Source organism: Pogoniulus pusillus, chromosome 20 (genome assembly GCF_015220805.1).
Source record: "Pogoniulus pusillus isolate bPogPus1 chromosome 20, bPogPus1.pri, whole genome shotgun sequence".
Lineage (NCBI taxonomy): Eukaryota > Metazoa > Chordata > Aves > Piciformes > Lybiidae > Pogoniulus > Pogoniulus pusillus.
In genome coordinates this window covers 5,937,693-5,963,846 of record NC_087283.1, presented here as the reverse complement: position 1 = coordinate 5,963,846, position 26,154 = coordinate 5,937,693, and the positions used below count along the sequence as shown (strand labels likewise).

Below are 26,154 nucleotides of genomic sequence, written 5' to 3'. Positions count from 1 at the left end.
CTGATCCTGTCTATGCTTCATTTACAGTACTGCAGGTCAACAGAATTATTCTGAATTTATTTAGATGCAAGTAAAATCAAAATAGGAATCCCTACAGGGACAGGAAACCATGAGGTCTTCAATTTTATTTTTAAGAGCAGTTAATGAGAACAGGAGCAGGGTTTGAAGAGACATCTAAGCAAACACCTACACGTGAACACATCACAGATCTTTCAGTACAACTGCCTGGAATTTGTTAAAACCATTTTCCAAACAGATGTGGAAAGGTGTAAGTAGTAGCTAAAACCCCAAAACACAATCAGAGCTAAAGGTGCTTCTCACCAACATTAAAGGAGATCCAGGAATGCAGGAAGCAATGATTAATTTTCATTAAAGCTGCACCTGAGATCACTGGGAAAGCAATATCTGTTTTCTTAATGTTAAATTGCAGTTTGTTCTCCATTGTCTCGTTCAGTTCTAGCTTGTGCTAGTGTTCTGTTGCACAGTTCACTCAGTCTTCTTCTCCACCACATGGGGTTTCATTCAGATTCAACTTCAGCCCAGGACTTTCAAGGCCTGTCTGGATGTGTTCCTCTGTGATCTGTGCTAGATTGTGTGGTTCTGCTCTGGCAGGGGGGTTGGACTAGGTGATATCCTTGGGTCCCTTCCAACCCCTAATATCCTGTGATCTTGTGATCCTGTAATCCCTCTCCCATCACTGAGACACAACAGAGAAGGAAACAAAGAACCCTGACCATGTTATATTAATGGCTGGAGAGGGATAAGGAGGTGTCAGAAGGATAAATCATCTATCCTTTTCATGCTTTCTATCCAAACCAGAATAGGAGGCAACTGGTTTGGAATATCCATATAGCAAAGGCAGTAACAGTCAAATTTGTGAATAATATCATGCAGGGATAGGTTTTGGGAGGAAAGGGCTAAAAATAGATAACTTTGTACAATACAGAAGGTTTCCCTTTTAGTGCAAAGCTAAAATAGAGATTTGTAAAGTGGTGGGATAATAAGAGAAGTCATGAAACACAAAGGTTTCTTTTAGACTTCAGGAGGATTCTTCATTTTCTTGGTTACATGAATGAAGCTAATGTGATGGCACAATACAGCAATGAGCCAAAAGGAAAGGTAGAGCAGAAGAAAGGAATAAAGAAACATGCTTTGGGCAACTATAATGGCATGAGAGGAGCACAGAATTACACAAGTAAGTATCCAGGATACCAATGTAACATCACAGAAAAATGGCACATTTCAAAAATTATCTGTGAAGGAGTAATCGTCAAAAAGGAAGAATCCATCATTATCCCTCAGAAACAGCATTCAGATGAGCAGGGTCAGCAGGCCAAGTTCTGGCCTCAATTACTGCACTGGTTTTCACTGCAGATCTGTATTCAGTCCAGTGTAAAACTAACTACTGGTGCCTGGAACGAACAAACTATCTTGTGGACAGTAGCAAAGGCAGTTCTGAAAGCTGTCAGCGTTCATCAGAAGGATGCATTTTAAATCATCTGGTAGAAATCTGCATGTAAAAAATAGGGCCAGTGCTCTAAACATGGAGGTGCAAAGCACAAAGGCATATCCATTGATTTAACATATGAGTGTGGTTTGGAGCTATTAGATGAACTCTGTGTAAGGAGGATGTCTGCTTGCTGTGTGGATGAAAGTCACTAACTGATCTGCGCCTGTGCAAATGTCTGCAGTCACTCAGACTGACTACACCACACTGCCTGAAACACTCTGGCTGCATGTGACCACAAAGCTCCTCGGCAATGGCAGAGCCTCCTGGGGGCTGCTACCAGAGCAGCATGCCATGCAAAAGATGATCATGGGCTACCCTTCTGCTGTCCTCAGACCCTGGATCCTCTTTGAAAGCTGACTTTGACAACTGATGGTCACCATCCTTGACCTCATTGAGTCCCATTTCAGGCTTGGTAATTTACACAAGCTAAGGAAGTGTTAATTAATGAGTTCTTTTAGCCATCATTATTCCTGAAGATAGGATTTCAGCCAAGTGTTGGCAGTACTTTGAGCTGTAGGGTTTGCTCTAGATTGAAATCCATTGCTCTTTTAGAGAGGTTCCAAGGGACAGCACTGGGGTTTCTCTGATGGAGTGGTCCAGATCTTGCTGCCCTGCTCAAAACCCCTGCCAGATCACTTCAGGGGTCGAGGCATGTGCTGCACCTCCATGCTGATGCTTATCTTCTTTCTATTGATAGATGATGCAGACACACCAAGTGTCATGGTGAGACTGGAACTCTGATGAAGCTGAGGAGGCATTCAGAAATGTCTGTGCTTGAAGCAGCATTGAATATGTAAGTAGTGAATATATTACTGAGAAAATTTTCCATCTATTTGTTAGTCAGATTCCTAACTTGGCAAGTAGTGCTAATACTTCAGCTGCTCCTGGATGCACTTACAGCAAAGATGTGGCAAAGGGCTTTGTTCCATGCACTTCCACAGAATGGGGCACTATACTTTTATAAATGTAGGGTTTCTGAGATTTATTTCCTACATTTGTCTCACTGGGATTAGGCTAGTGTATGTTCTCTCTGTGGCACTATGCCAGTCACAGACCAAAGCTGTGGAAGGCTGCAGCTGTCTGCTTGTTATTAATTGAGGGTTAGTGCAGAGACCGACACACACTGGTGCTCCAACACCCAGAATGCTTTCCAGATACTTTATGAATGGAAGCTTAAATTCAGAATCACAGAAACATTCTGGTTGGAAAAGATCCTCAAGATCATCCACCAAGTCCAATTGATATCCCTAATCTACAAGATGCACCCTAAACCATATCTACAAGCACCTCAACCATACTTAAGTATATGAAATCTCTCAATCATGTTGCTTGTGAAGATCTCACTTCAAACAGTTCATGAAATTACTTAAAGAAGTTTTAACAAATGGCTAATAACTTATTAGAAACTCTAAGAATCTTGCATCCAATTAGTCTTCTAATTCTAAGGAGACAACAATAATCTTCTGATATCCTCACTGTCATCCCACACATGAACTACACATGTAGCCAAATGATGAAAGAGATGCCCAGAGAGCCCGTGGAATATCCACCTTTGGAGATGCTTGGAATGTGACTGAACAGGACCCTGAGTATCCCACCTCTCAGTCCTTTCCAAGATATATAATTCTACAACATACAAATTTTGCCTAAAAGGTTTTACTAATAATATATTATTTCCCACTTGGAAAAGCATTTCCAGTTGGAAAACTGAGTCCTAATACAATCTATGGAGGTGAGTATATGAACTGACTCAGAGTTTAAATTTACCAGACAGCTGGAAAGGAGTTTCCCACAAGCATCCCTTAAGTTCCTTCATTCCTTGACATGATACCATCAAGGTTTGTTGACTTTTAGGTGATATGGAAAGACTAATCTGAGATATACAAGGGAGAGATGGGTTGGAGGACCAAGGCCAAGAGATCACAAAGTTAGAAAGATTTTGTTAGTCACCAAATGGATATTTTAGAATATGTTGGGAATTAATTAGTGCATTTTCAGTGTTTGTATGAACATTCAGTATTCAAGGTATTAGCAGAAGAAGGAATGTGTAAAGTTGGAGTGTGAACATACAACATGCTCCATGACAGCAGCTAAATATTTCCTCTTTGTCCAGTATAGAAGAATTAAAGACAAGGGTAAGAGGAATAGAACACCACATATTTACCATAAAAGGAGACATACTAATAAAAATGCTCTTGTAGTTCTTGGACCTATCCTGGAGGTTTGTGCAGACACATTAACAGAATGCTCCACAGGACAGGATGCTTAGCTGGTGCTTTAAAGTCTGAGATTGTTTATAGTCCTCCTCACCACTTCAGATGCTTTCTTCATTTTGATGTGCCTTTATGTGTACTGTTTTGATGATGTCGAGATTTCAAGATGAGATGCACATAAAGTTATTAATTGAATGTCAAGGAAACAATAAACTTCAGGTAGTCATGGAAAAAGAGTGCCAACAAACTGACAGTTTGTCTTTAAATAATCAAGGAATTTCCCTAGACAGTACGTGTTTCCCCAGGTACTACTCTGAAACGTTACGCTCATAGACACAAAGCACCCTGCAAATCTATCCTACTAAGTGGATACTAATGATCATTACTATTATTTAAGAGCATAACAGGTGGAGCTTGGAGAAGAGAGCACTTCCCTTTAATATGTACTGTGCCATAATGTTTTCCTGGTTCTTGAAGTTAAATAGCCAGAATATGTTAATCACAGAATCTAGTATGAAGTGTCTGTCAGATCAGTGCTAACGATTGCTCAGTGTGCCCCAGAGACAAAAGATGTTGGTTTTGCAGTATAAAAATATGGTGTTATTCTGGAGAAGACCTTGCCCTTGGCTGCTGAATGTCACATGCAGTGTCTGGGACATGCACTGTGCAGTACAAGGCGAATACAGCACGTGTGGTAGCATATGCTGTGCTGTCTTCACAATTATGGCCTTGCTGGGTCTGTCAATACATACAAACACTCTCAGTGCAGATTTTAAAAGGCAACTTTGTACCTGTGGATTAACTTTAAAAGGGAATTCAAGATATTTTACAACACGTGTAAGGATACATGCTGGTTAGATGGGAAAAATGAATGGAACACTCAGCTTCTCTCTGCATGGCTAGAAAGAGACTTCTGAAGGTAGCAGTAAGGGAGAACAAAATGTGTGAACTACCTGCACATCTCCTGCATTTTGGTGCACATTTTCTTACTCAGATGAGCAGTCTCATGTGTTCAGTTTCTTCTGGTGGCTGTGTCATACAAAGTCATTCTACAGTCAAGATAATCACAATGTCTGAAAACTTTGCATTTTCTCTTGTTTCCTGATGTGCTTTCCCATTTTCTAAACCATCAATAATGTTAAATGCATTAACAGTGGAGAAACCTGTTCAAGTTCATCAATGACACTTCAGTTTTGTGTAAGGAACATAAAAATCTGTTTGGCTTCAGGCTGTTTTTTTTTTTTAAATAACAGATATTTAGAGAGCAAAGAGATTTTCCAAGCTCTTTTCTACCCTAGAGTTTGTGTTTTGAGATGTAGAGTCTTTCCCCTGTCTGATACCTGTCTAGTTACGGGACTGTAAGTCGGCAATATGAAACCAGATTATGGAAGCAACTGTGGGCATTGTTCAATGAATGACATGCTGTGATCATCAAAAAATGCTGCATTAGAAAATTTATAATCCTGAAGTCCTACAGCCCAGTTTGCTATTTGTAACATCAAAAACTATGGAAAATTTCTGCTACAGGAGAGTGACTTCATTTTATTCAGAAACCAGAACTCCCTCTTGAGCAGGTGGTGGCCATGCTTTCCTTAGAACCATAGGTTTTTAACCACTGTTTAAAATAAAAGGCTAAGGATATTCAGATGCTCTAATAACAGCAAAAGACTCTCCATGTTTGAGCTTTCTAGCATTTTAGGTGTTTACTGTGTAGCACAATCTAAACATTGAGAATACAGAGCTACTGAAACAACAGTGACCTTCCACAGCCAATGGCATGACACCACCAAATCTCTGTCAATGTCACTAATGTTTGCCTTTTTTTGGCAAATAATGAGTTTGTGATTATAAAACTTCTGAGGCTGTAGTCTTGATAACATCTGGGGAAAAAAAACCCTAGAATACAGATGTAGAGTAAGTTTGCTACACCATGGCACTAATGAAGTACCAATGTCACTTCCATTGAAGTGGAACTTATGTTCCTCTTAAGTGTGATGGCCCACACTTGATTAGTTGTGATATTACTTACAGGCCCACAGATGCACAGAATTGAGGCTAAAAGGGACACTTATATATCCATACAGCCTGTCTTGGGTTCACAGGAATGTTTTTCATTCAGCAGTTCCACACCAGGTCCCAGGTTCTGATGCAGTTAAACAACATCTATTAGAAAATCACTGCATCTTAATTTGAAGTGACTCACACTTAGTGAATAATCCAAGTGTTGCATATAAAATGTTATAACCTTAATGGTAAGAGGTGCAACTCACTTCTGATTTATGGAAGGTAAACTTCCAGCCACTGGCACCTTTCATATCTCTGTTAACTCATTTCATTTTCCAGACCTTAAATCCAGCAGAGTGGTTTGCAGCTAGCAGAACAGATGGTCTCCATATTTCTTTAAGTTCTGTAAAATTTGGGTGCTAATGTGATGGCTCTGTCTAAAATTTTGTAGCTGCTTCAGAAGCCATATTCTAAAGTTTCCTCATAAGTGTTAAGATTCATCACTTGTGCTTAAAGTTCAAAAGTTCAAATTCACATTATTTCATATACTTTTGAAGTGGAATATTTTTATTAAGTGCAGGACCACAGTAACTGTAGACCAATCTAAGTTGTTTATTTTCTTTGTTTTGCTGACCTGAGAAACCATTCACTAGGCACAGGTGACTGTGCTGTGGGAAATGGAGAAGTAACAGCACTTTTTTTCACAAGCTCAAACTTATTACATAGTTTGTTGAGACTTGTGGGGTATGTATAAAAACTGCTGTCACTCCAGAGCAGACAGCAAACCAAAATTACATTATTTTCTCAAATGAAATTCAGAACTAGTGGATCAATTTCCACTAAAATAACTCTGTTCTGCATTTCAGAGATCAGGGAACTCCATGGGGTAAATGCAGTCAGTAGTTTGCATTAATGGTACATGAGCTCACTGGTCCGGGGCAGCCGAGTATGAATGAGATTTTCATTCACTGATGAAAGTACACAAGCTGCCTCTCCCTGTCCTTATAATACTTTTGTAGCCTACATGAAAGCTGTACATATTGAGCTTAATTTTAAAGCCAAGTTTTCTGTAGATCAGCTGTGGATAACTGTGATGGTTTGGGTGTACCTCGCCCCCCCTCACTTTAGAAATACCCAACTAGACTCAGCCGGCTCTGTGCCGGCTGTGCTTCAAACTAGCACAATAACCTGTCTCACTTTCCAGGTGTTCCTATGTGTGGATGCAGCAGAGAGAGGTGGTGAGGTGCTAGAGAGCTGCAGATGGGCAGTGGGGTTTGCAGGACTGCCGTTAGGGACAAGGCCAGCCAGGGAAATTCCACTAGCAGCAAAAAAGGATGGAATGAGATGGGACAGAAGAGCACAGAAAAGGGCTGAGCACAGAGGAAGTGCCTTACAGCCTTCGGAACAGAAGTAGTAGTTTGGGATTAGTAGTGATCTTGAAATCACTGTACCCATATTCTAAATTGAAGAAAGTGACTGCCTTATCCATGGAGATTTACTACTTTGTGGAGCTACACACACACACACACACAAAAGAGCAGTACAGATCTATCATAAGCAAAGGTACAACAGTCCTGTGGTGTTCTCTGATACCTTCATTCTCCTGAAAGAGAGCCACCACCATGAGCATTCTGGAAAGTTGTGAATGCTTTCACTTAAAGGCTAGACCCTCAGGTATGTTTGGGTTTTAGGTACCTGAAAACCTTTTCTAAAGGCTTCACAAGAAAAGAAGCAAAACACAGATTTACCAAATAGCAATGATAACAGGTAGCATTATTTTTTTTTTTTAATACAACCAAGCTACATTCCCTAAGTGACAGTAGAACCTACCACATCAGACATTTCCCTAGTCATCAGAGTCAAAAGCTACAGACTACGACTTAGGAGCTAAGTCACAAAGCATTACACCTCTGGTAGGTTCTGATTTGTTATTTAAACAATACTATACTCATAGCTATGCACAACCAAACCTCTCCAGCATTGTAATGAGCAAAGGCAACTTGGTTGAAGTTGTTTTTTAAATGACTTTTACAAAAATAATTAGCCCTAGGGCTTCTAATTTTCTTGGTGTAACTACCATGTTTCCCAATTTTTTGTACTAAAGCACACTGGAAGTTTTATAAATGTAATTTTTTAGCTTTTGAGTGTTCCAAAGTAGACTGACCAGGAATATGTTATTTACAACACATGTCCATTAATAACACTGTATTGTAGCCAGACTGTAGGCCTGATGGTACTTTCCTTTTAAAATGATACCACTTCATCTCTCTGAGTCATTTTTAGGTTTCTGGTGAACACTTTATCTGCAGAGGTGACCTGAGAGTTTCCCAGATGACTCTTTCCTTCGATGCATTTTCAGTCCTAACAACTGTGGGAGATAGGTGTTAGAAATTCTTTCTAGAAGCAATCTCCAACATTAAGGGGAGAGGATGAGAACTCTGCTCATTGTAAGATGGAGTCTGATACAGATATCCATTTCATTTGATGACAGTTCCTAGCTGTAACTGTAGAACTTAGGAGATCTTCCATTCTGTTTCGCTAAAAGTGAGATAAGTGGTACTGCAATGAATTTTGCCCTTTGAAGGCCAGTGTCCATACTGCACATGAAACAAATCCTTGCCATTCATGTTTTCTGCCAACATTTGACATCTGTGAACATTCCAGCTTCACCATGTGATGAGGCTGCTTAGCAAAAATGCCAACTCCTTATCTTCTGTGAGTATTTGTATCACAAAGCAAATCAGTTTGTATCTAGAAGTATGGAGATCCTGAACTTCTGTGAACATGGAGACCTGGGGTAGTGGAAACCATTTGTAGTACAAAGTCATTTAAGCTCCATTCCGAGATGTCTGATCAACTTGATGTTGAAAACAGCTGCTAAAGTGGGTGAGCTACTTACACCAGGGTTGCTGATGTTGCTGAAATTGGTGCAGCACAGAACTGGTGCAGTTTTTTAGAGCTCCACAGCATACAAGGCTCAAAGGTCAGACTGAGAGCACTGCTTTGCAGGACTAAGAACTCCAAAGAAACTCTTCAGTCCAATACAGGATTTATTAAGCTCATTAAAGTGACACCCAGTCCTAAATGAGCCACAGATTTACATCCTCTCTGTTGTGGCTCAGAGAGTGTGATTCCCTCACACAATAGCAGCAAGAAGCCACAGATCGAAAGCAGCTGCCACCATGTTTGCAAAAGGGAACATGCTCCTAGCAGTCTGCAGTTTCTGTCTCTGAAGTGTGGCAGCTACCAGTTTGCTCCATTCAGAGATGTCTCTGTTTGACTCAGAGGTTCAAGTAACCTTCTCAGAAATGGAGCTAAAGACTAGTCACTTCAGAAGAAAAAAAGCAAGAAGAAGACTGACTGTAACCCAGCCGTGGCTGATCCTGCCTCCCTTGGTTTCACTGCAGAGCCCTGTCGCACTACTGTATCATCAGAGGGGGAATGAACAGGTAGGTCTTGCTAGCAGTTCTGCTGTGAGATCTGAGGCTTATCATGCCATTCCTCTGCTAACCCCGAGGCTTACTACTCAAGTACTTTCCAAGTCTTGAATAAGTGATATATCAAATACCAAATATCTGCAGGCAATCCCCAGATATTCCCTCGATGCCTCTATGCATTTAAATACACACCCAAACCATACCTTTGTGATTCTCACTACTGAACAACATCCTTACTGCATAACCCTGCACTCTGACAGACCAACTGCCACTGGACTGCAACTCTGGATTACCAGAGATGCTCATGATCTTGGAATGGCTGCCTTGGGGTGGTAATAGGACATGAAGCAGCAGCTGGACACGAAGTAAGAAATGTTAAAGGAAGGTTCTCTTAGAGCTGTTTGGAGCTGCGAAAATCCCCAGCATTAACAGAGGAATCGAGAAAGTTTACAGCAGCATTAAATTGAGACAGAAATGAATTCAGTCACCTAAGGAATTCTGCCTTGTGGCTTGAGGATAAAACAGCATTAAAGAATGTTGTCATTGGTTTGTGAATTCTGCTTTGGACACACATCTTGAAATGAACTGTACAAAGTCAAGGGGTGTATGCTCTATGAAATAATAGCAGCACAGATTACATAGCCAAAATAAAAGCATGGTTTATGCATCTTAATTAAATAGCAAGCAAAACTGTTTTTTCCTTGTATAGTAAACAGCCTACAAGAGCAGCAGTTAATAGCAGGGGAGGTAAACTGCATCACTCATGGTACACACAGAAGGTCCAGTTCATGTTACAAAGAGACTTGCCTTTGTCTTTTAAATACAACAGGTTCTTCACGGTGTTTGATGTGAGTGGATGAAGCACAAAAAAAACCAAATCAGCAGCACAGTTGCAGAACAATTCAAATCACTGCCCACAGTAGCTTGCCAATAAGAGTGCACCCTGCAATACTTGGTACCACTTCTAAGCGTGAGAAATGTGGCATCACTGGCACTCACTAGAAATGCTATCAGTAAAGCTGTGTCTGAAAGCCAAAGTGCAGGAGGATCAAACAATGCAGCATCTTTTGTGGTGCCCATGGGGACTTGCTATTCAGGTGGGTGAAAGAGCAGTCTCCCATCAGTTCCTCCAGCAATGCCTTGATGCTTTTAGAGGTAGCAAGAACCCAAATTCATACAAGATTATAAACTGCAACAGGCAGTCCACATGTTGAGCCATGCTGTTCTTCACTGAGAGTGCATTCATGCTATCAGTGTAAGCAAAGAGTGATGAGAATAATAGTCCAAAGCCTGTGATGTGTAGAATGGAATAAAAAATAAAGAGTGTCTTCTCTGGAGCTTGGGTTTTTGTAATCTTGACCCACCTAATCAATGCTATATAACACACTATTTTCAAAGGCCTTAGTCAGCAGTGAGAAATGACAAGGCCACTTTAGCACTCCTGCTTTAATCTGTGATCTGATGCCAGTGCATGGGGAAAGGCACTGGAAATCATTTGCTACTGTGGAGAAGGCAATGGGACAGGAAGACAACAGCAGAGTGGTGGATAAGTGTCCTTCCAGTGGCCTCCGAATAGTCTTTGCTGAGTGAGGACAAGAGAGGAGCAGAGCACTCACATCCTGCTTAGCAGCCACCAGGTCACACAGGCACCCTGCTGCTTGCGTACTCTGACAGTGCATTTATACTTCAGCTCCCCTAAAAGCACCACATTGGTGATGTGTACAGAACACCACAGCAGGTCCTAAACTAAAGGAAGGTCAGAGGAAGGAGCTGATGCAGATCACCTGGGCTCTGAAGGGCTCAGCTCAGCCCTGTGATGACAAACATTTTTCCTTTGAGAGACCCATCATTCCTACAGATCACCCACCATTGCCATTCTTTGCACCAAGAAGCAGAAACAAACCGCAGCAGTGAGAAGGCCATAAAGACATGCAAGTTTCTGTGGGTGTAAAGCAGCTGCTATTGCCCTGGCATATGTAAAAATTCATAATCAAACACAGTTTCCCCCAGTGTTTCTCTTGCACCTTCTGTGTGTCAGCAGCACAACGATGATTAGGGCTTCCACTGTATGCAAGACATCATCAGGCCATAGAAGGAAGTAACAGGAACATTCAGTGCTGCAAAGTTTTGTAGTCTGAAAGGTCCATTTCTTATTGAATTGCCTGTCTCACACTTTGGTTTTATAAAGACAGAAATGCAGACAAGGTTGCATTTCCACTGTAAAAAATAAAACAAAATTAAAAGTTCACCTCTTCTGCTGCTACCAGAGAGCTGAAGCTGATGCCTACTGCTTCTCTCAGCTTCCTGTTATTTCTGCCACTGTTCCCATGCTGTGGTGTATTTTGCTGACTATACAAATACTGCATGCTAGTATGTATTAATCTGCAGCATATAGTAGTAGCAGGTATGTAATAGTCACTATTTGGGTACAATATTGTCAAGTTCCTCATCATAGAATCATAGAATCATAGAATCAACCAGGTTGGAAGAGACCTCCAACCTAGCACCCAGCCCTAGCTAGTCAACTAGACCATGGCACTAAGTGCCTCATCCAGGCTTTTCTTGAACACCTCCAGGGACGGTGACTCCACCACCTCCCTGTGCAGCCTATTCCAATGGCAAATCACTCTCTCTGTAAAGAATTTCCTCCCAACATCCAGCGTCTCCAGCATCTCTTCTTTCTGACCACTACAGTACCTCATTTATGAAGAAAACAATGATGAGCCAGTGGTAATGTTTAATTACGTGAGAGTGGAAGCTGCTTTTCAACTTTTCACATTCTTGGACTGTGAAAAGCTTCAATTTGTGCATCCAGGCCCTGTTACAGTCTCACTTCCAGTTACTGCAGTCAAATCATGAAGTTTTAATTGTTCCTCATCATTTATTCCTTCAAGAACTTCCAGGTTATTTCCCCTGAAGTCATGTGAAGACATTTTAATATGTAAATGTAGTTTCCCTTGTAATTTCTAGTACTTCATTTGGGATCCAGAAAGGCTCCATCTTCCTCTTTGAATGGACTTTGATACTTGAGTTATATTCTTACTTAATTTGAAGTTACACTGTTACGTTGTACCACTGCTAAATCTAAAAGGTTGCTGGTTGCTACCTCCTCTTGTTTGGTAAAGATAAGTTCAATCACTTCTCATGGTGTGTGTAAACTCATACATTCACATTTGCAACGGAGTTCACTATCCCTCCCTTACACTGATCACCAAAAAAATTTGTGATCAGTATCTTTGCAGTTTAAGAGTCTCAGAAACAATCTATGAGCAAAGTAAGCAGCACTGTGCATTTTTCCTCCATGTAAACTGTATCAGGAGGAATTCCCCACCACCTCTCCTGTCAAATTCCCTGACACCTAATGCAAAGAAACCCTGAAAGACAAATTCATCAGGTGTATTAATGTGATGTGACTTTCCATTTTGCAAAACAGATCCTTCTCCAAAATGGGAAATTCTTTTAACAATTTCAAAAATATCATCAGAGAAAATGTAAATGTACTTTCAGGGTGGTCCATTAGCACAGGCAAACAAATTGTACAAAGCAGTTTTAAAAATACCCAACTATGTGGTGGCACACTTTAATTTTTACTACCTCTCTAAGTTCCATGACTGATAAGATACAAAAGCAAAGCTCTCTCCTTCACAGCTACTCTGCCATCTGCGAAGAGTTTACAGCAGCACTGCTCACTGCAGTGACTGCAAAGTGATGTCAAAAAAGAAGTTAATTTTTTATGTATGAGAGAAACTGACAATTTGAGCTGGTCAGTTCCAAATTCGACTGGTTATACTCCCAGATGATATCACTAATTACCATTGATGAAAAGATCCAACACAATTGCAGCTTGATGGCATTGTTAACAGTTACTGGCTTTTTAATGTATATTCACGTAAGGTCTTTAAAGGTAGATAAATGTCTATTAGCAGCCCTGCAGAGCATGAAGGAAGCCTATGAATCATAGAATCAACCAGGTTGGAAGAGACCTCCAAGATCATCCAGTCCAACCTATCACCCAGCCCTAACCAATCAACTAGACCATGGCACTAAGTGCCTCAGCCAGTCTTTTCTTGAAGACCCCCAGGGACAGTGCCTCCACCACCTCCCTGGGCAGCCCATTCCAATGGGAAATCACTCTCTTGGTGAAGAACTTCTTCCTAATAGCCAACCTATACCTACCCTGGCACAACTTGAGACTGTGTCCCCTTGTTCTATTGCTGGTTGCCTGGGAGAAGAGGCCACCCCCCCACCTGGCTACAATGCCCCTTCAGGTAGTTGTAGACAGTAATGAAGACAATCTAAAAAAGTAAATACAGAAAAGTTGTGGATAAACTCTTTTAGATGCTGAAATGGTGCTCTCACAGAAGTAGGAGAAAGCTGGTGTTGTTCATTAGAAACGTTTTATTACATTAATGTAACTTTCTAATAACATTGACTTGATAATTTGCCTCATTCCACACATCTAGTTCAATGTCTTCTAGTTTGCCTTTATCTCCTCTACCCCAGTTATTAGCCACAGCTACTGCAATGAGCCAGAATGTCATTGTTATCATGTCTGTTTGAGTGAATGCTACTTCAACCACCCGATGTATTTTCTTAGGAGCCTAAACTATGAGGTCTCGACCAGAAACAGACCTTTTCTGTGTTGGAAACTGACCTCACTCTTCTGATTCGTCCTTTAGTCTGTAAGACTGCTAATTGACAATGATTGGCAATTGGAGTACAGCTTGTAAGGCAAGTATGTTCATGATCTCTGCAGACCGTATCAACATCTTAGTCAATACTTATGTTTGTTTAATGACTGTAGTAAGTACAAAACTAAGAACTGCCATACAAGGTCAGCCTAAAGGTCCATTTAGCTCAACATGTTGTATATTCTAATAGAAATTAGTAGTTGGTGCTTAGGAAACAGCATCTGTAGAGTAAGCACTGCCCTTGCTCTACCCTCCTAGCTTCCGGCGATTTGCAATTTAAGGCTTTTTTGGTGTGCTAATAGGTCTAAAGTGATCTATCCTCCAGGAAGGTGTTTTACCATGCTGTGCACCCATTTGCAGTTCTGACTACCACAACATCCCATGGCACTGAGTTCCAAGATTTAAATACTATGAAGTACTTTGTCTTGGTCACTTGCCTAGTCCTTTAATTTGCTGCATGTCTTTTCTTGTGCAATGAAAAATAGCATTCATCACTGAATTAACTACTCATCCCCCATTTGTCTTCTCCATACCATTCGTATCTTCCCTCAGCACTTCAGAAAGTTGTCTTAAGGTGTCTTTCCACCAATGGCCATTCCATACTATGCAGCACCCTGCAGGCCCTTCTCTGCATAATTTCCACTTCTGTGTTCATCTTGAAGCGGGTGCAGTGCTGCAGTTGTGGGAGCACAAGAGGATCGCCAGTGACAGGATGGTGAACATCTTCATTTTCATTCCTTCTTTTTCTTGACTTTTTAAAAAACACATGAAATTCCTGCTTTCCTGAGGTTTGCTTCTGATAAACAGCAATCTGCTTCTATGGACTGGACATGCATTAGGAGCTGGAACACATTTCATCTGAAAGAAGTGCAGTCACTGCTCTCCAAGACAGTCCTGTGATACAGATGGAAGTGTGGTAAATGGGGATCACAGGGAGATTCACTTCAAAAGCATGCACCTGATCCAAAATAAAATACTAATGTAGGCACACCCAAAAACTTTCCACAGTGGTTCCAAGAGCTTCTCCAGGAATGGCTTCTCCAAGGCTCATTGCAATGCAGGTATAGTCAGGATTATCTTTCCTTTGATCATTAGCTTGCATTTATAAACACTGCATTTCAGCTGCTCTCATCCAGCTTTTCACTGTCAACCTTCCTCTTGACAAAGCTCTTGTCTGTTGTACAACACAGGTCCCAACACTGATGTGTGGGCACTCTACTGTAAGTACTCTTCATTGATTCCTCTCTTTGAACCAGGTAGCTAAGCCATGACCAACCCTTCTGGATGAAGACTTTGTTTCATTCCCTCCTGTGGCAACTTCCCAGCAGGTCTTCTTAAAAACCCAGTTACACCAGCCCCAGCCATTCTCATCCACAGACTAAGAGTTCTGTGAGATGTGACTTTAAGCATTCTTGTTAACTCTTCTCCAAACCAAGACACATTCACATGTATTTGCTGTTTCTATTTCTTTTTATAGGTGCTACTAATTTGAGTGCAATGGAGCTCAGGCTTAATGATGTGTAGTCCCTTGTATCCTTTCTTAATCCACTGGGTGCTGAGCAATATAAGTGATTGTATTACTATATGATGATTCAAAATCAACCCCATAAAAATACAGCAAAGTGCCTTATGGAAGAAAATATTCTCATTGTTCTTGTTTTGCCTCTCTAAAGGAAATGAATTGTGAGAGTTGTAGGTGGTCTGTGAGAAATCTAGCAAAGGCAAGTCAGGCATCTGCTACTTTCCAAAAAAGAGAAATGCCTTCTGACAGATTTTAAATGTTTTTTCTTTTCTTTAGTATTTTGTTGTAGTCTACTGACCACACTGCTGTCATTTACAATTCTGCAAGAGTCAACCTATTTTCCCTTCTCTGGTAAGCCACAATAAGAACACTTTTTTCACTATCCAGGTCAGTCATATCTCCTTACTGTGAAACTTTTGAGACCTAACAGATTTGCAACAATAGTTTATATTATGACTGATAATGAGATAGCATTGAAATAGGACTGGCATCAACAGTTTCTCTGTGTAGCAGAAGAAAGCAGATTGAAGTGTTATTTCCCTTTAGCTTTGCAATATTACCAGTCTAAAATTTTGATAATAAACAGAGTGTGGCATTGTTATTCAACAAAAGGACAAAAGGACTCTTTCCCTTTTGTGAAAACCAGAATATTCTTATTTGCATGAATGTAAAGCAAGCCAGCATGCACACACCCCATTACTAGTTGTCCTATGCTGCAAATATTTCACTTTCAATTGTTTCATATATTATATTGTTCCAATAGTTTAAAAATGGCTCTATTGGTTTAAAAATGAGGAAGACTTAACTATTTAGTGAATTTCCTCCCCCCGCCCCTCAGTGTCAGGATGCTAGCTTCATAAAACAAGCTGCAGAAACTGTCTGGAACATATATGGGTAAGGAGGAACACCAAAAGGGGATTGCAGTGATGAACACGTACAGAGCCAAGAAGCTGTAATGCTGCTAAAAGTCAAATGAATGGACAAAGAAATGCTATTTACAGCATAGCTGGCCATCACAATTACTCCATTGATTAAAAAAAAAATAATTAGCCAATTTCCTTCAATATTAGACCACATTGAAATTTTGCTGTTACTTGAACTGCGTCTCTCTAAATATTTTAACTTTGAGAAACAATTACTAAACAATGAGTTTATTGCTGGGTTTTAACTTTGAATCAAAGACCAACCCAAAGTACAACACTGTGTTGTTCAGACAGTGTTACAAAAATGTGTGTCATCTTCATCTTCGGATAGGTCTGAATGCTGAACTTGAACAAACAAAGGGAAGCATGTTCAGTTCAGCGTCTTTGGTGGTGGGGCAGCCTTTGCTGCATGTGCCTAGACTTTAGCGAGTGGTACAGACAGTATCTTCAGTAGCCCTACCAAGCAGTAGTATGCTTGTCACATGTATCTTGAGACTACTACACTTGATCCAGATGAAACATTCCTCAGACTGTAAGGAAACAGTAACATGCACCAAAAATCCATTGCTTTCAGTACCCCAAAACATGCTGAGCTGTTTACAATGTAATGAGGAAGCTGGAATCATGGTAACAGAGTGACGTTGTAGGTAAACAAGACAGTCATTATGTGCTGTGTAAGGTTCCATGTGTAGCTTGACACTGGAATCTCTTAGTATGATAATGAATAGTGCCAGAGTTAGACATTTACACTTTCAAAATACAGCCACTATCTGTAAGTTAGAGGACCACAAGACCTGGATGGGAGGGAGCTCAAGTTAACTCTTTACTATTGGCTTTAAACCTCAGTGTCCTCTACTGTCTAGATGATTGCCCACCTCAGGATTGAAGAACACTGTCTGCAGTGCAAATCACACCCAGTATGGAAAAGTCTAGAAAAGTTTTATCAGGCAGCATGATTTCTAGATTTCTACCAACTACAGGTAATACTGATCACAGGTTACCTTATTTCAAGGACAGCTGTCTCCTAAGCACTGACTTTGATAATAGGTCAATAACAGTGTATAAAGAAATTGCCAATTCTTCAAAATAGCTGTTAGTAAAACTTTTCTTCTAAAGACTCAGAGGTGTCATTTACAGATGACTGGACGCTTCTGTGGTAGAACAAGCCTGGTATTGCTCATGTCAGCACTGCACCCATCCCTTGCCATCCTACAGCAGAAGCAGGTGCTTAACTCTGTTCTGAAATGCCCAAATCCCACTTCAAGTCACTGTTCTCTGCTTGTGAAATCAGACTGGTTCCTTTACCATAGAGCTATCATATCAGTAAGAGGTTGATCTGAGAAACAGTAATGTGTACTTAAAGACATCACCTTTTTGCAAGGCACCTCTGTCTCAGAAGACATATGTGAACTACATAAATAGATTTCTGCTTTCCAGTTCAATAAGCAGGTTCCAGTATGTCTCTCCTAAAAAGCAACTCCACTGAAAGACTTGCAAGATGGAAAGCTACAATGCTCAGACACTTCCAATTTCCTCACTTTGTAGAAAAAAAAAGAAAAGACTATTTTCTAAAACCAAACCTAGCATCCAAAAGCTCTGTTGCATTCTCTCCAGTTTGCATGTGCACATGTAACGAAGTTTCAGCAGGCCAAACAGTGCCATTATTATTTTCAAGTTTTGCCTTTGCTTGGTACCAGAATGCAGGTGTAAATGGGAGATGTTGTATCCCACCTGGAAATACACTATCTTATTAACTGTGGCTTATTCTTAGACAGCTGCATAAGCAGCCCAAGATGTAATTGAAACCTGTCACTATGGTGGACAAGCCTCCACGAGCATTGTGTCATCTCAGTAAGAAGATGCCATTTTAAAACACATCACTTTTCCACAAAGAGCAACACCCTGCTGAGTTTTAAACACTGATTTTATTACTGTGATATAGAAATACATGCAAGTGACAGTCCCCTTCAGAGATTTAGCTAAAATCTTTAGATCACTTACCTCAGGTGTTGTAATGTAATCTGGCACAATGTTAAAACAAGACTTCAAACATCACCGCCCCTGAATGCCTAATTGTGTTCATTGTATATAACCCCCCAAATTATTAACTTCAACAAGAAAAAAAAGAGATGAGCTTCATGAGCATCTCCATGAACACAAACCCTATGAGGAGAGGCTGAGGGAGCTGGGGTTGTTTAGCCTGGAGAAGAGGAGGCTCAGAGGTGACCTCATTGCTGTCTACAACTACCTGAAGGGACATTGTAGCCAGGTGGGGGTTGGCCTCTTCTGCCAGGCAACCAGCAACAGAACAAGGGGACACAGTCTCAAGTTGTGCTGGGGTAGGTCTAGGCTGGATGTTAGGAGGAAGTTCTTTACAGAGAGAGTGATTTCCCATTGGAATGGGCTGCCCAGGGAGGTGGTTGGGGCACCGTCCCTTGAGGTCTTCAAGAAAGGCTGGATGAGGCACTTAGTGCCATGGCCTAGTTGACTGGCTAGGGCTGGTTGCTAGGTTGGACTGGATGATCTTGGAGGTCTCTTCCAACCTGGTTGATTCTATGATTCTATGACCCTGATAATGGATTCATATATTCATCAACAAAGTAGAAATTTATTGCAGTAAATGAGATGTTCTGTGCTAGGAAAAATAAAAGTTAGGTGCACCCTTCATATCGAATTTTTTTCCCACTCTAAAGTAATCTCAGCTACTTTTCATACCACAGCCTTTGTGAGAACTATTTGGGTTCAGATAACATGAGAACTAAATTGTACATGGAAAATACAAAATATTCCTTCAAATTACTGACAATAGCTTTAATGTGAATCATCATTCTTGGTTTTTAAGAGCACATACATTATCCTTCTGCTTTGGTACCAGAATTGACGAGGATTTCCCATCAACACATCTACCTGTGTAGTTGAATCAGAAAGTGAAACAGGGCTGCCCTACCATAGGCAGCAAGTCTAAGTCTATATCTTTTGACAATACTTTTCTGTCAAGTCCTTCACTTTCAATTTGTTATTCCTAGGGAATATCCACATAATTCTTTAATAGTTAACAGGTTACTTCTTATGAGGAAGAGCAAAGAAAAAACAACCCCAAAGGACTATTCCACGACTCTTTCCACCCACTCAGAAAATCTTGAAGTCATGAGCACATGGAAGTCCAGCAAAGCTGGAGAATGAGACTAAAATATCTACAGTACTCCACACTGCTAAAGGGAAAAAAATATTTACTTAAACCAAAAACCACTTCAAAACTAACACCTACCTTCTATCACAAAATGGAACTATCTCACATGTAAAATGCCCTGGTTCTAATACACCAACCTAGAACTGACTACCAGTGAGCACAGAATTCCCAATGCGTTTCTAGAATAAACTGGTACCTGTTTTGCAGTCCTGCAAAATACACAATAGGAGGTATTTCAGGTTATTAGAAGCTATTTCTAACTAGAAAAAGGCACCTACTTATCCAAACACTGAGGTTATTTCATCTGTGATCTTCTTTTACTTCAATAGAAAGACACTAATTGAATTTCTTTTTAGGTTTAAAAGGTCAAAAAGCCTTTTTAAATGAAGCATCAATAGAATCATAGAATAAACCAGGTTGGAAGAGACCTTCAAGATCATCCAGTCCAACCTATCCCCCAGCTCTAGCCAGTCAACTAGACCATGGCACTAAGTGCCTCATCCAGTCTTTTCTTGAACACCTCCAGGGACGGTGACTCCACCACCTCCCTGGGCAGCCCATTCCAATGCCAATCACTCTCTCTGTGAAGAGCTTCCTCCTAACATCCAACCTATACTTTCCCCGACACAACTTGAGACTGTGTCCCCTTGTTCTGTTGCTGACAGAGCAAACATCTTTCCAAACCTCTTCCCAAAACTTAAAATTTTATACTTGTGTTTCTTGAGTGCCACCAAACTATGAGAATCTGGTATGGGAAATACAGACTGTATTTTCTAACATGCTCTATGATGGCTCCTAGATCACAGCTGGCTTCAGCAAAAATAATTTTGAAGCCATAATAAATGCTCACAACTGCAGAGGTAATGGCTGTTGTATTTGCTGAAGTTGAGTAAGAATTTTTGAAGGATTCAAAGATTACTACTGGATCAAAGGGGAATCAGGAGAGTAGTGTACATATGGAATGTCACCATAACCCTCAAATTATTTACTGACAGTGTATTTCAAGCTAAAATCCTGACACTGTCTAATGGTCATCCTGCTGTCCACATGTTTCACTTTGTCAAGAGGACAGAAAGGAACGATGCATCCATGCAAGAATGGACATGTCAGCTTGGAAGGCACAAAGAGCTTCATCTCGTGTACTAACTAGTGTGGGACATGACAACTCTTAGAGCTTCTTCCTAATGAATCCCTTTGGTGCAGCTGGTTTTCTGGGACAGGAAAGAGCAGGGAGGCAAATATGAGTTGTTCTTTAAAAGAAGCTACTACCATCTACACACTTGGTTCCTACTAGACACTTCAGCTTTCTAGATACTTCTTCTGACCTCCATCACAGAGAACCTCACCATGAAGATGCAATATGTAGACAGATAAGTGATTGCTAATCACAGCCCTGCACATTCTTTCCCCTATGTGTCCAACGTGTAGATGAATATTTTACAACCTGACCATCTGAGGACATCATATTCTGAACAGCTCACGCAACAAGGAATGATCAGCCACACTTTCACTTACATGTTCTGGAGGATACAATTCTTTCATATGATACAATGATAAGCAAAATTAGTTTAAATGGAAAGAAAGGGAAGTAGTTCAGAGGCTCTGAACTTCAGCACTAACAAGTCACACTAATCCATACAAATGCCTGCAGTGACTGGGTCTAAAACTGATTGCAAACTGTGTTATCAGTCTGCTATAGAACACCTCTATTCCAGGTTTCTACTTGAGCAGCATCACCATGCGTCACATGTACCCAGACCCAACTGCCAAATGTTGTCATTTGATAGTGACACAAAGATTACAAAAACCCAGAATTTCATGATGAGTAGGAGAAAACACAGCATGGCTACCATTAGCCCAAGAGGTTTATTTCTATTTTGGAACAGATCCAAACCTCCAAAAGAGAGACCAAGACCAGGCAAACATCCTCTATGAATCCCAGAAGTTACAAAATCCTATGACCAACATTTTTGAGTCAAAGTTGCTCTTCACAGTAATCCCATTGGCTACACCAGGCACAACAGCAATATAGTTGGCATGCAATATCCTTCAAATTGCAAAGAGGTATCACAGATACCATAAATGGTGGGGAAAAGGTCAATGATCCTGTTCAAATAATCATGTGTTTCTAGTACTTTATGATCACATATGAGGGTGTAAGTGCTGTTCACTTGAAAGGAGCTCTGTACTCCACTCAGCAAAATGAAGTCCTCAATAGAGCAACATCATCCCTTAGCTATGACTTTTGCTGAAGACTCTGAAAGACCACAAGCTAAAAACTCTACATGGAACCCGCTAGATCTTCCACTTCTCCTGCTTAAGACTGTACACCTGATGGCCAAGATCATCAAATGGAGATTACGCCCAATGAACTGCAGGCACAATTCCACACCCAAGCACACCTTGATGGTTGAGCAGTCAGTGCCTCCTCATCAGCGCACAGTTCCAACTAGAAGGTGATCATCCTGTTCTATCCCTTAACCTGTGTGCTCCAGACAACTGCAACACCAATGGCTATTTCGCCAGGGACATGGAGGTAGAGGAGGTGCTCCAGACCGACAACCGTCTAGGACGTCCAGTCCCGTCTGGTTCTTTGAGGTGGCAGACTTGCACCCTGGTTCCACTTCCTGGAGCTGGTTATTTAAAACACTTGGGTCCAGTCTTTTGTATTTTAAAATTCTGCTTTCTCCCTTCTTCTCCTCTGGCACGGATAGAGCGGCTAGACTTGTTCTCCGTTTGGGCATTAGAACTGGGTGCCTGAGGTAAAAATTTGGCTGGGTCTCGCCCACTGCCTGCCAACTGCTTTTCCCCTCCCTCTCCTCCCGACCTGGAAACCGGGCGACCGTCGCCCGAAGCATCGCCGTTCATCCCGCCGCTGCGGCCGGGGCCGGGGGGACCGTATGCCGGGCTGCAGGGGACACCGGGAGCGGCGCGGCCACGCCGGCCGCCCCACCTGGCACCCCGGGCCGCCTGGCCCCGCCAGAGCGGGGCCCCTGCCAAACTTCGGAGACCGCCGTGGTGGCGGGTGCGCAGCGTGGCCCCCCGCGCCCGCCCGGCCGCCGCCCCCGCAGCACCCCGGGCGTGAGGTGAAGCAACCTGGCGCCGGCTCCTGCACTTTGCACAGCGGGCGCAGAGCCGCCTCCATCCCTGCGCCTCCCGGCAGCGCTAAGGCGCATTTTTTCGCACTAATCTGCACATTCAGCACGTCCAGAGCGCCTGTGACTTTACCTGGACTTTCTCCACTCTCCGGGCTCATCACACTGCGATCGCCTCCCCATCCTACCGCTAACTCTCGCTCTCCTTCACTCCTTCCTCCTCCTCTCTTGCAAGGCCTGCTAAGATCAAGCCCGATGGAAAGTAGAGAGAGAAAGAGAAAGAGAGAGGCAGAGGGAAGGGAGGGGAGCCGCTCCATCCCTCCCTCCCCCCCACCCCGGCACACACGCCAGCCCTTATCCCCCCACCCCAGTCCTTTCCTCGGCAATTTCCTCCGCTCTTCAGCAACTACGAGGGCTCCGCGCAAGGGCTCCCGAACGCGCCACCGCTGCCCTCCGTGGCGCCCCGGCCGGCGCCCCCCCTCCCCGCCGCCCTCCCGCCCCGCGGCGCCCCGCGGCCCCCCACTACCTCGTAAAGGTCCCCTGAAGCCATGCTGGGTTGCGGGACTGGGCTCCTCCGCGCCGTCTTCCTCTCTCCACCTCTCCCGCTCCCCCACTCGCTCTCTGTTGAGTAAACTGTGTTTTGCAGAATGACAGGCTTTGGGGCTGGCTGTGCGCAGAATCAGAGGCGAGGAGAGGCAGAGGCAGGCGGCGGGGCTGGCGTAACCAGCAGCAGCAGCAGCTCGGGCACAGCACAGCGCCGGGAGCCGCGTCTCCCCCGCGGCGGCGGGGCCGGCGCTCCCCCACCCCTTCCCCTCCACACACAGCCTGCCCACCCGCCTGCCACCCTTCCCGCCCCGCTGGGGACGGAGGCTGCGGCGCGGATCGGGACGGGTCCCCTCGCGCCCTCCGCTAGAGAAAGTCCCGGGGCCGCTCGGAGGCCTCCTCTTCTTCCTCCCTCCCCTCCCTCCCAGCCCGCTCCGAGCCGGGAGCGCTTCAAACTCTTTCCGCGGCCTAAATAAATAAATAAATAAGGGGAACATTTAAATAACCAAATAAAAGGGGGGCAGGAGCGGCGCGCGGCGGGGAGGGCCGCGGCGCCCGCCCAAGGTCACCGCGGGGAGAGGCGGGCGCGGGGCCGGCTCCCCGCCGCCTGCCTCGGGCGGCCCCGGCCGCCACCTTCCCGCTCCTCGGCGCCGCATGGCCGCCCCACCCACCCCATGGCCATTGCCGAGGAAATGGAGGTGGCGGGAACCCTTCCCTCAACTGCGAGGTGAGGCAGGCTAGGCAGGGCGGCGGGTCTGGGGGCTACCCCTCGCCTCCAGCAGCCCTCACTCTCTGCCAAGCCAGGAGAGGCCTTGCCCGCTCCCTTGCAGCCATTTTGCGCATTCGCCAGCCCTCTCCGGGAAATGGAGGCTGCAGGCCTCCCGCCACCTGGTCCTCACCTGGAGGCAGTGGTGGCGGGCGTTTTGAAGTGGCCGTGAAACACAGGGTAGCATGAAGCTGTTGGTGTTTGCCACGCTGGAGCTTTCTGGGCCTTCCCCCTGAAGAAATGACTGCTGGCCTCTTCACAGCCCGTCATGGCGGCTTACCGTAGCGAGGCATCCCTGTGAAGACAGCACAAAGCAAGTTGGGCATCATCTTGATCTCCCACCAGTCTTTATTTGCCATTACTGACAAATGTCTCCTGCTCTGGGAGATGAGGAAACATCTGGCTGAGGTTTTTTCACACAAACTTGGCCCTGAGTGAAGACAAACTAGTTTGCTGTGAGAAGAAGCCTTGCTGCCCAGCAGGCATAATGGAGTCTTGAGGAGACAGAAGCTGGTATGTGGCAAAGAGTCCTTAGCGTGGTGCCGTGGCCACCATGAAGCAAAGATCTATGCTGCACAGAGGCCACTTGAGTATCAAGTCATGCTCCTGCAGATTCACATTGTGAAGGATTTGTTTCTCCAGGTAAAATGTTGATTATCTATTCAGTGTTGTCTTGCTTGATACATAAGAGCACCATTAGGGTTTGCTCTGACCAGCTCTTCACACCTTGACTTCATAGCCAGCCTACTGAAGTCATTACCAGCTTTTAGACCCCATGTTTTCACCTCAGAGCTGATGTACAATGGTCACACTCCTAGAGGCTGTTCAGCCTGGAGGAGAGGAGGCTCTGAGGTGACCTTATTGTGGCCTTTCAGTATTTAAAGGGGGTCTACAAAAAAGCTGGGGAGGGACTTTTTAGGATATCGGGTAGTGACAGGACTAGGGGGAATGGAGAGAAGCTAGAGAAGGGTAGGTTCAGACTGGACATGAGGAGGAAGTTCTTCAGCATGAGAGTGGTGAGACCCTGGAATGGGTTGCCCAGGGAGGTGGTTGAGGCCCCATCCCTGGAGGTGTTTAAGGCCAGGCTGGATGAGGCTCTGGCCAGCCTGATCCAGGGAAGGGTGTCCTTGCCCATGGCAAGGAGGCAGGAACTAGATGATCCTTGTTGTCCCTTCCAACCCTGACTGATTCTATGATTCTAGAGTCTGGGAGACATGCGAAGTGCTGGGTGGTCTGGCTTTGCCATGGTCATGGCTTTCATTTGTGTTTGTTGTGTTGGCGTTTCTCATCTTCTGGTTTCAGTCCTTTGTGTAATGCTGCACTCCGTCTTAATATGGCCCTTGGTGCTGCCCAGGCTGTCATCTGAGTGGCAGGTTGGAGCTGATTGTTCCGTATAATACAGTAGGTCATAGAATCAACCAGGTTGGAAGAGACCTCCAAGATCATCCAGTCCAACCTAGCACCCAGCCCTGTCCAGTCAACTAGACCATGGCTCTAAATGCCCCATCCAGTCTTTTCTTGAACACCTCCAGGGACAGTGACTCCACCACCTCCCTGGGCAGCCCATTCCAATGCCAATCATTCTCTCTGTGAAGAACTTCCTCCTAACATCCAGCCTATACTTCCCCTGGCACAACTTGAGGCTGAGTCCCCTTGTTCTGTTGCTGGTTCTCTGGGAGAAGAGACCAACCCCACCTGGCTACAACCTCCCTTCAGGTAGTTGTAGACAGCAATGAGGTCACTCCTGAGCCTCCTCATCTCCAGGCTGCACACCCCCAGCTCCCTCAGCCTCTCCTCATAGGGTTTGCTTATTGAGGACTGAACCATTTTTGAAATTTCATTTATGACCAAAAATCCTGTTGTGGTGCAAGCAGGGTGGGGCTGAAATCTCTTTTGACAAAGAGTATTCCCATTTGAGGTGTGACTGCTGAGTATTTTGATAGTTGTCACCTTTTATCATCAAAGCAGGAAATAACATGTGCACATCCAGCTCCTGTCTGACCCCATCTCCTCAGCTGTGAATATTACCGCTGGTGATTATGAACTTGCCAGCTAACCGGTTTAGTATTGACTTAGAGTTCAATAAAAACTATCTTATGGTAGTTTGGATGTTTATGGTTTGTGTGGTCTGCTGGCTGGTGTGATAATGTTCAGTTCCTAAGGACAAGCCACTCTGCTTGTGTGAAGTATAACTTTTAAAATCTTGACTGAAGCAACTGGAGGGTTCTTCTCTGCTTTTCGATTTGTCAGTGATATTTGG

At 43.5% G+C, this 26,154-nt stretch overlaps 1 protein-coding gene across 1 annotated transcript in view; it reads right to left on the bottom strand.

Moving 5' to 3' along the window:
* The window catches only part of CDYL2 (chromodomain Y like 2), a 58,794-nt gene extending 35,379 nt beyond the window's left edge, over positions 1-23,415 (bottom strand). Inside the window, exon 1 of the mRNA XM_064159973.1 lies at positions 23,112-23,415. Coding sequence (XP_064016043.1) covers positions 23,112-23,135 — 24 coding nt within the window. The 5' untranslated portion in view covers positions 23,136-23,415. The remainder of the gene's footprint in view (positions 1-23,111) is intronic.
* Between the last annotated feature and the right edge of the window lie 2,739 nt (positions 23,416-26,154).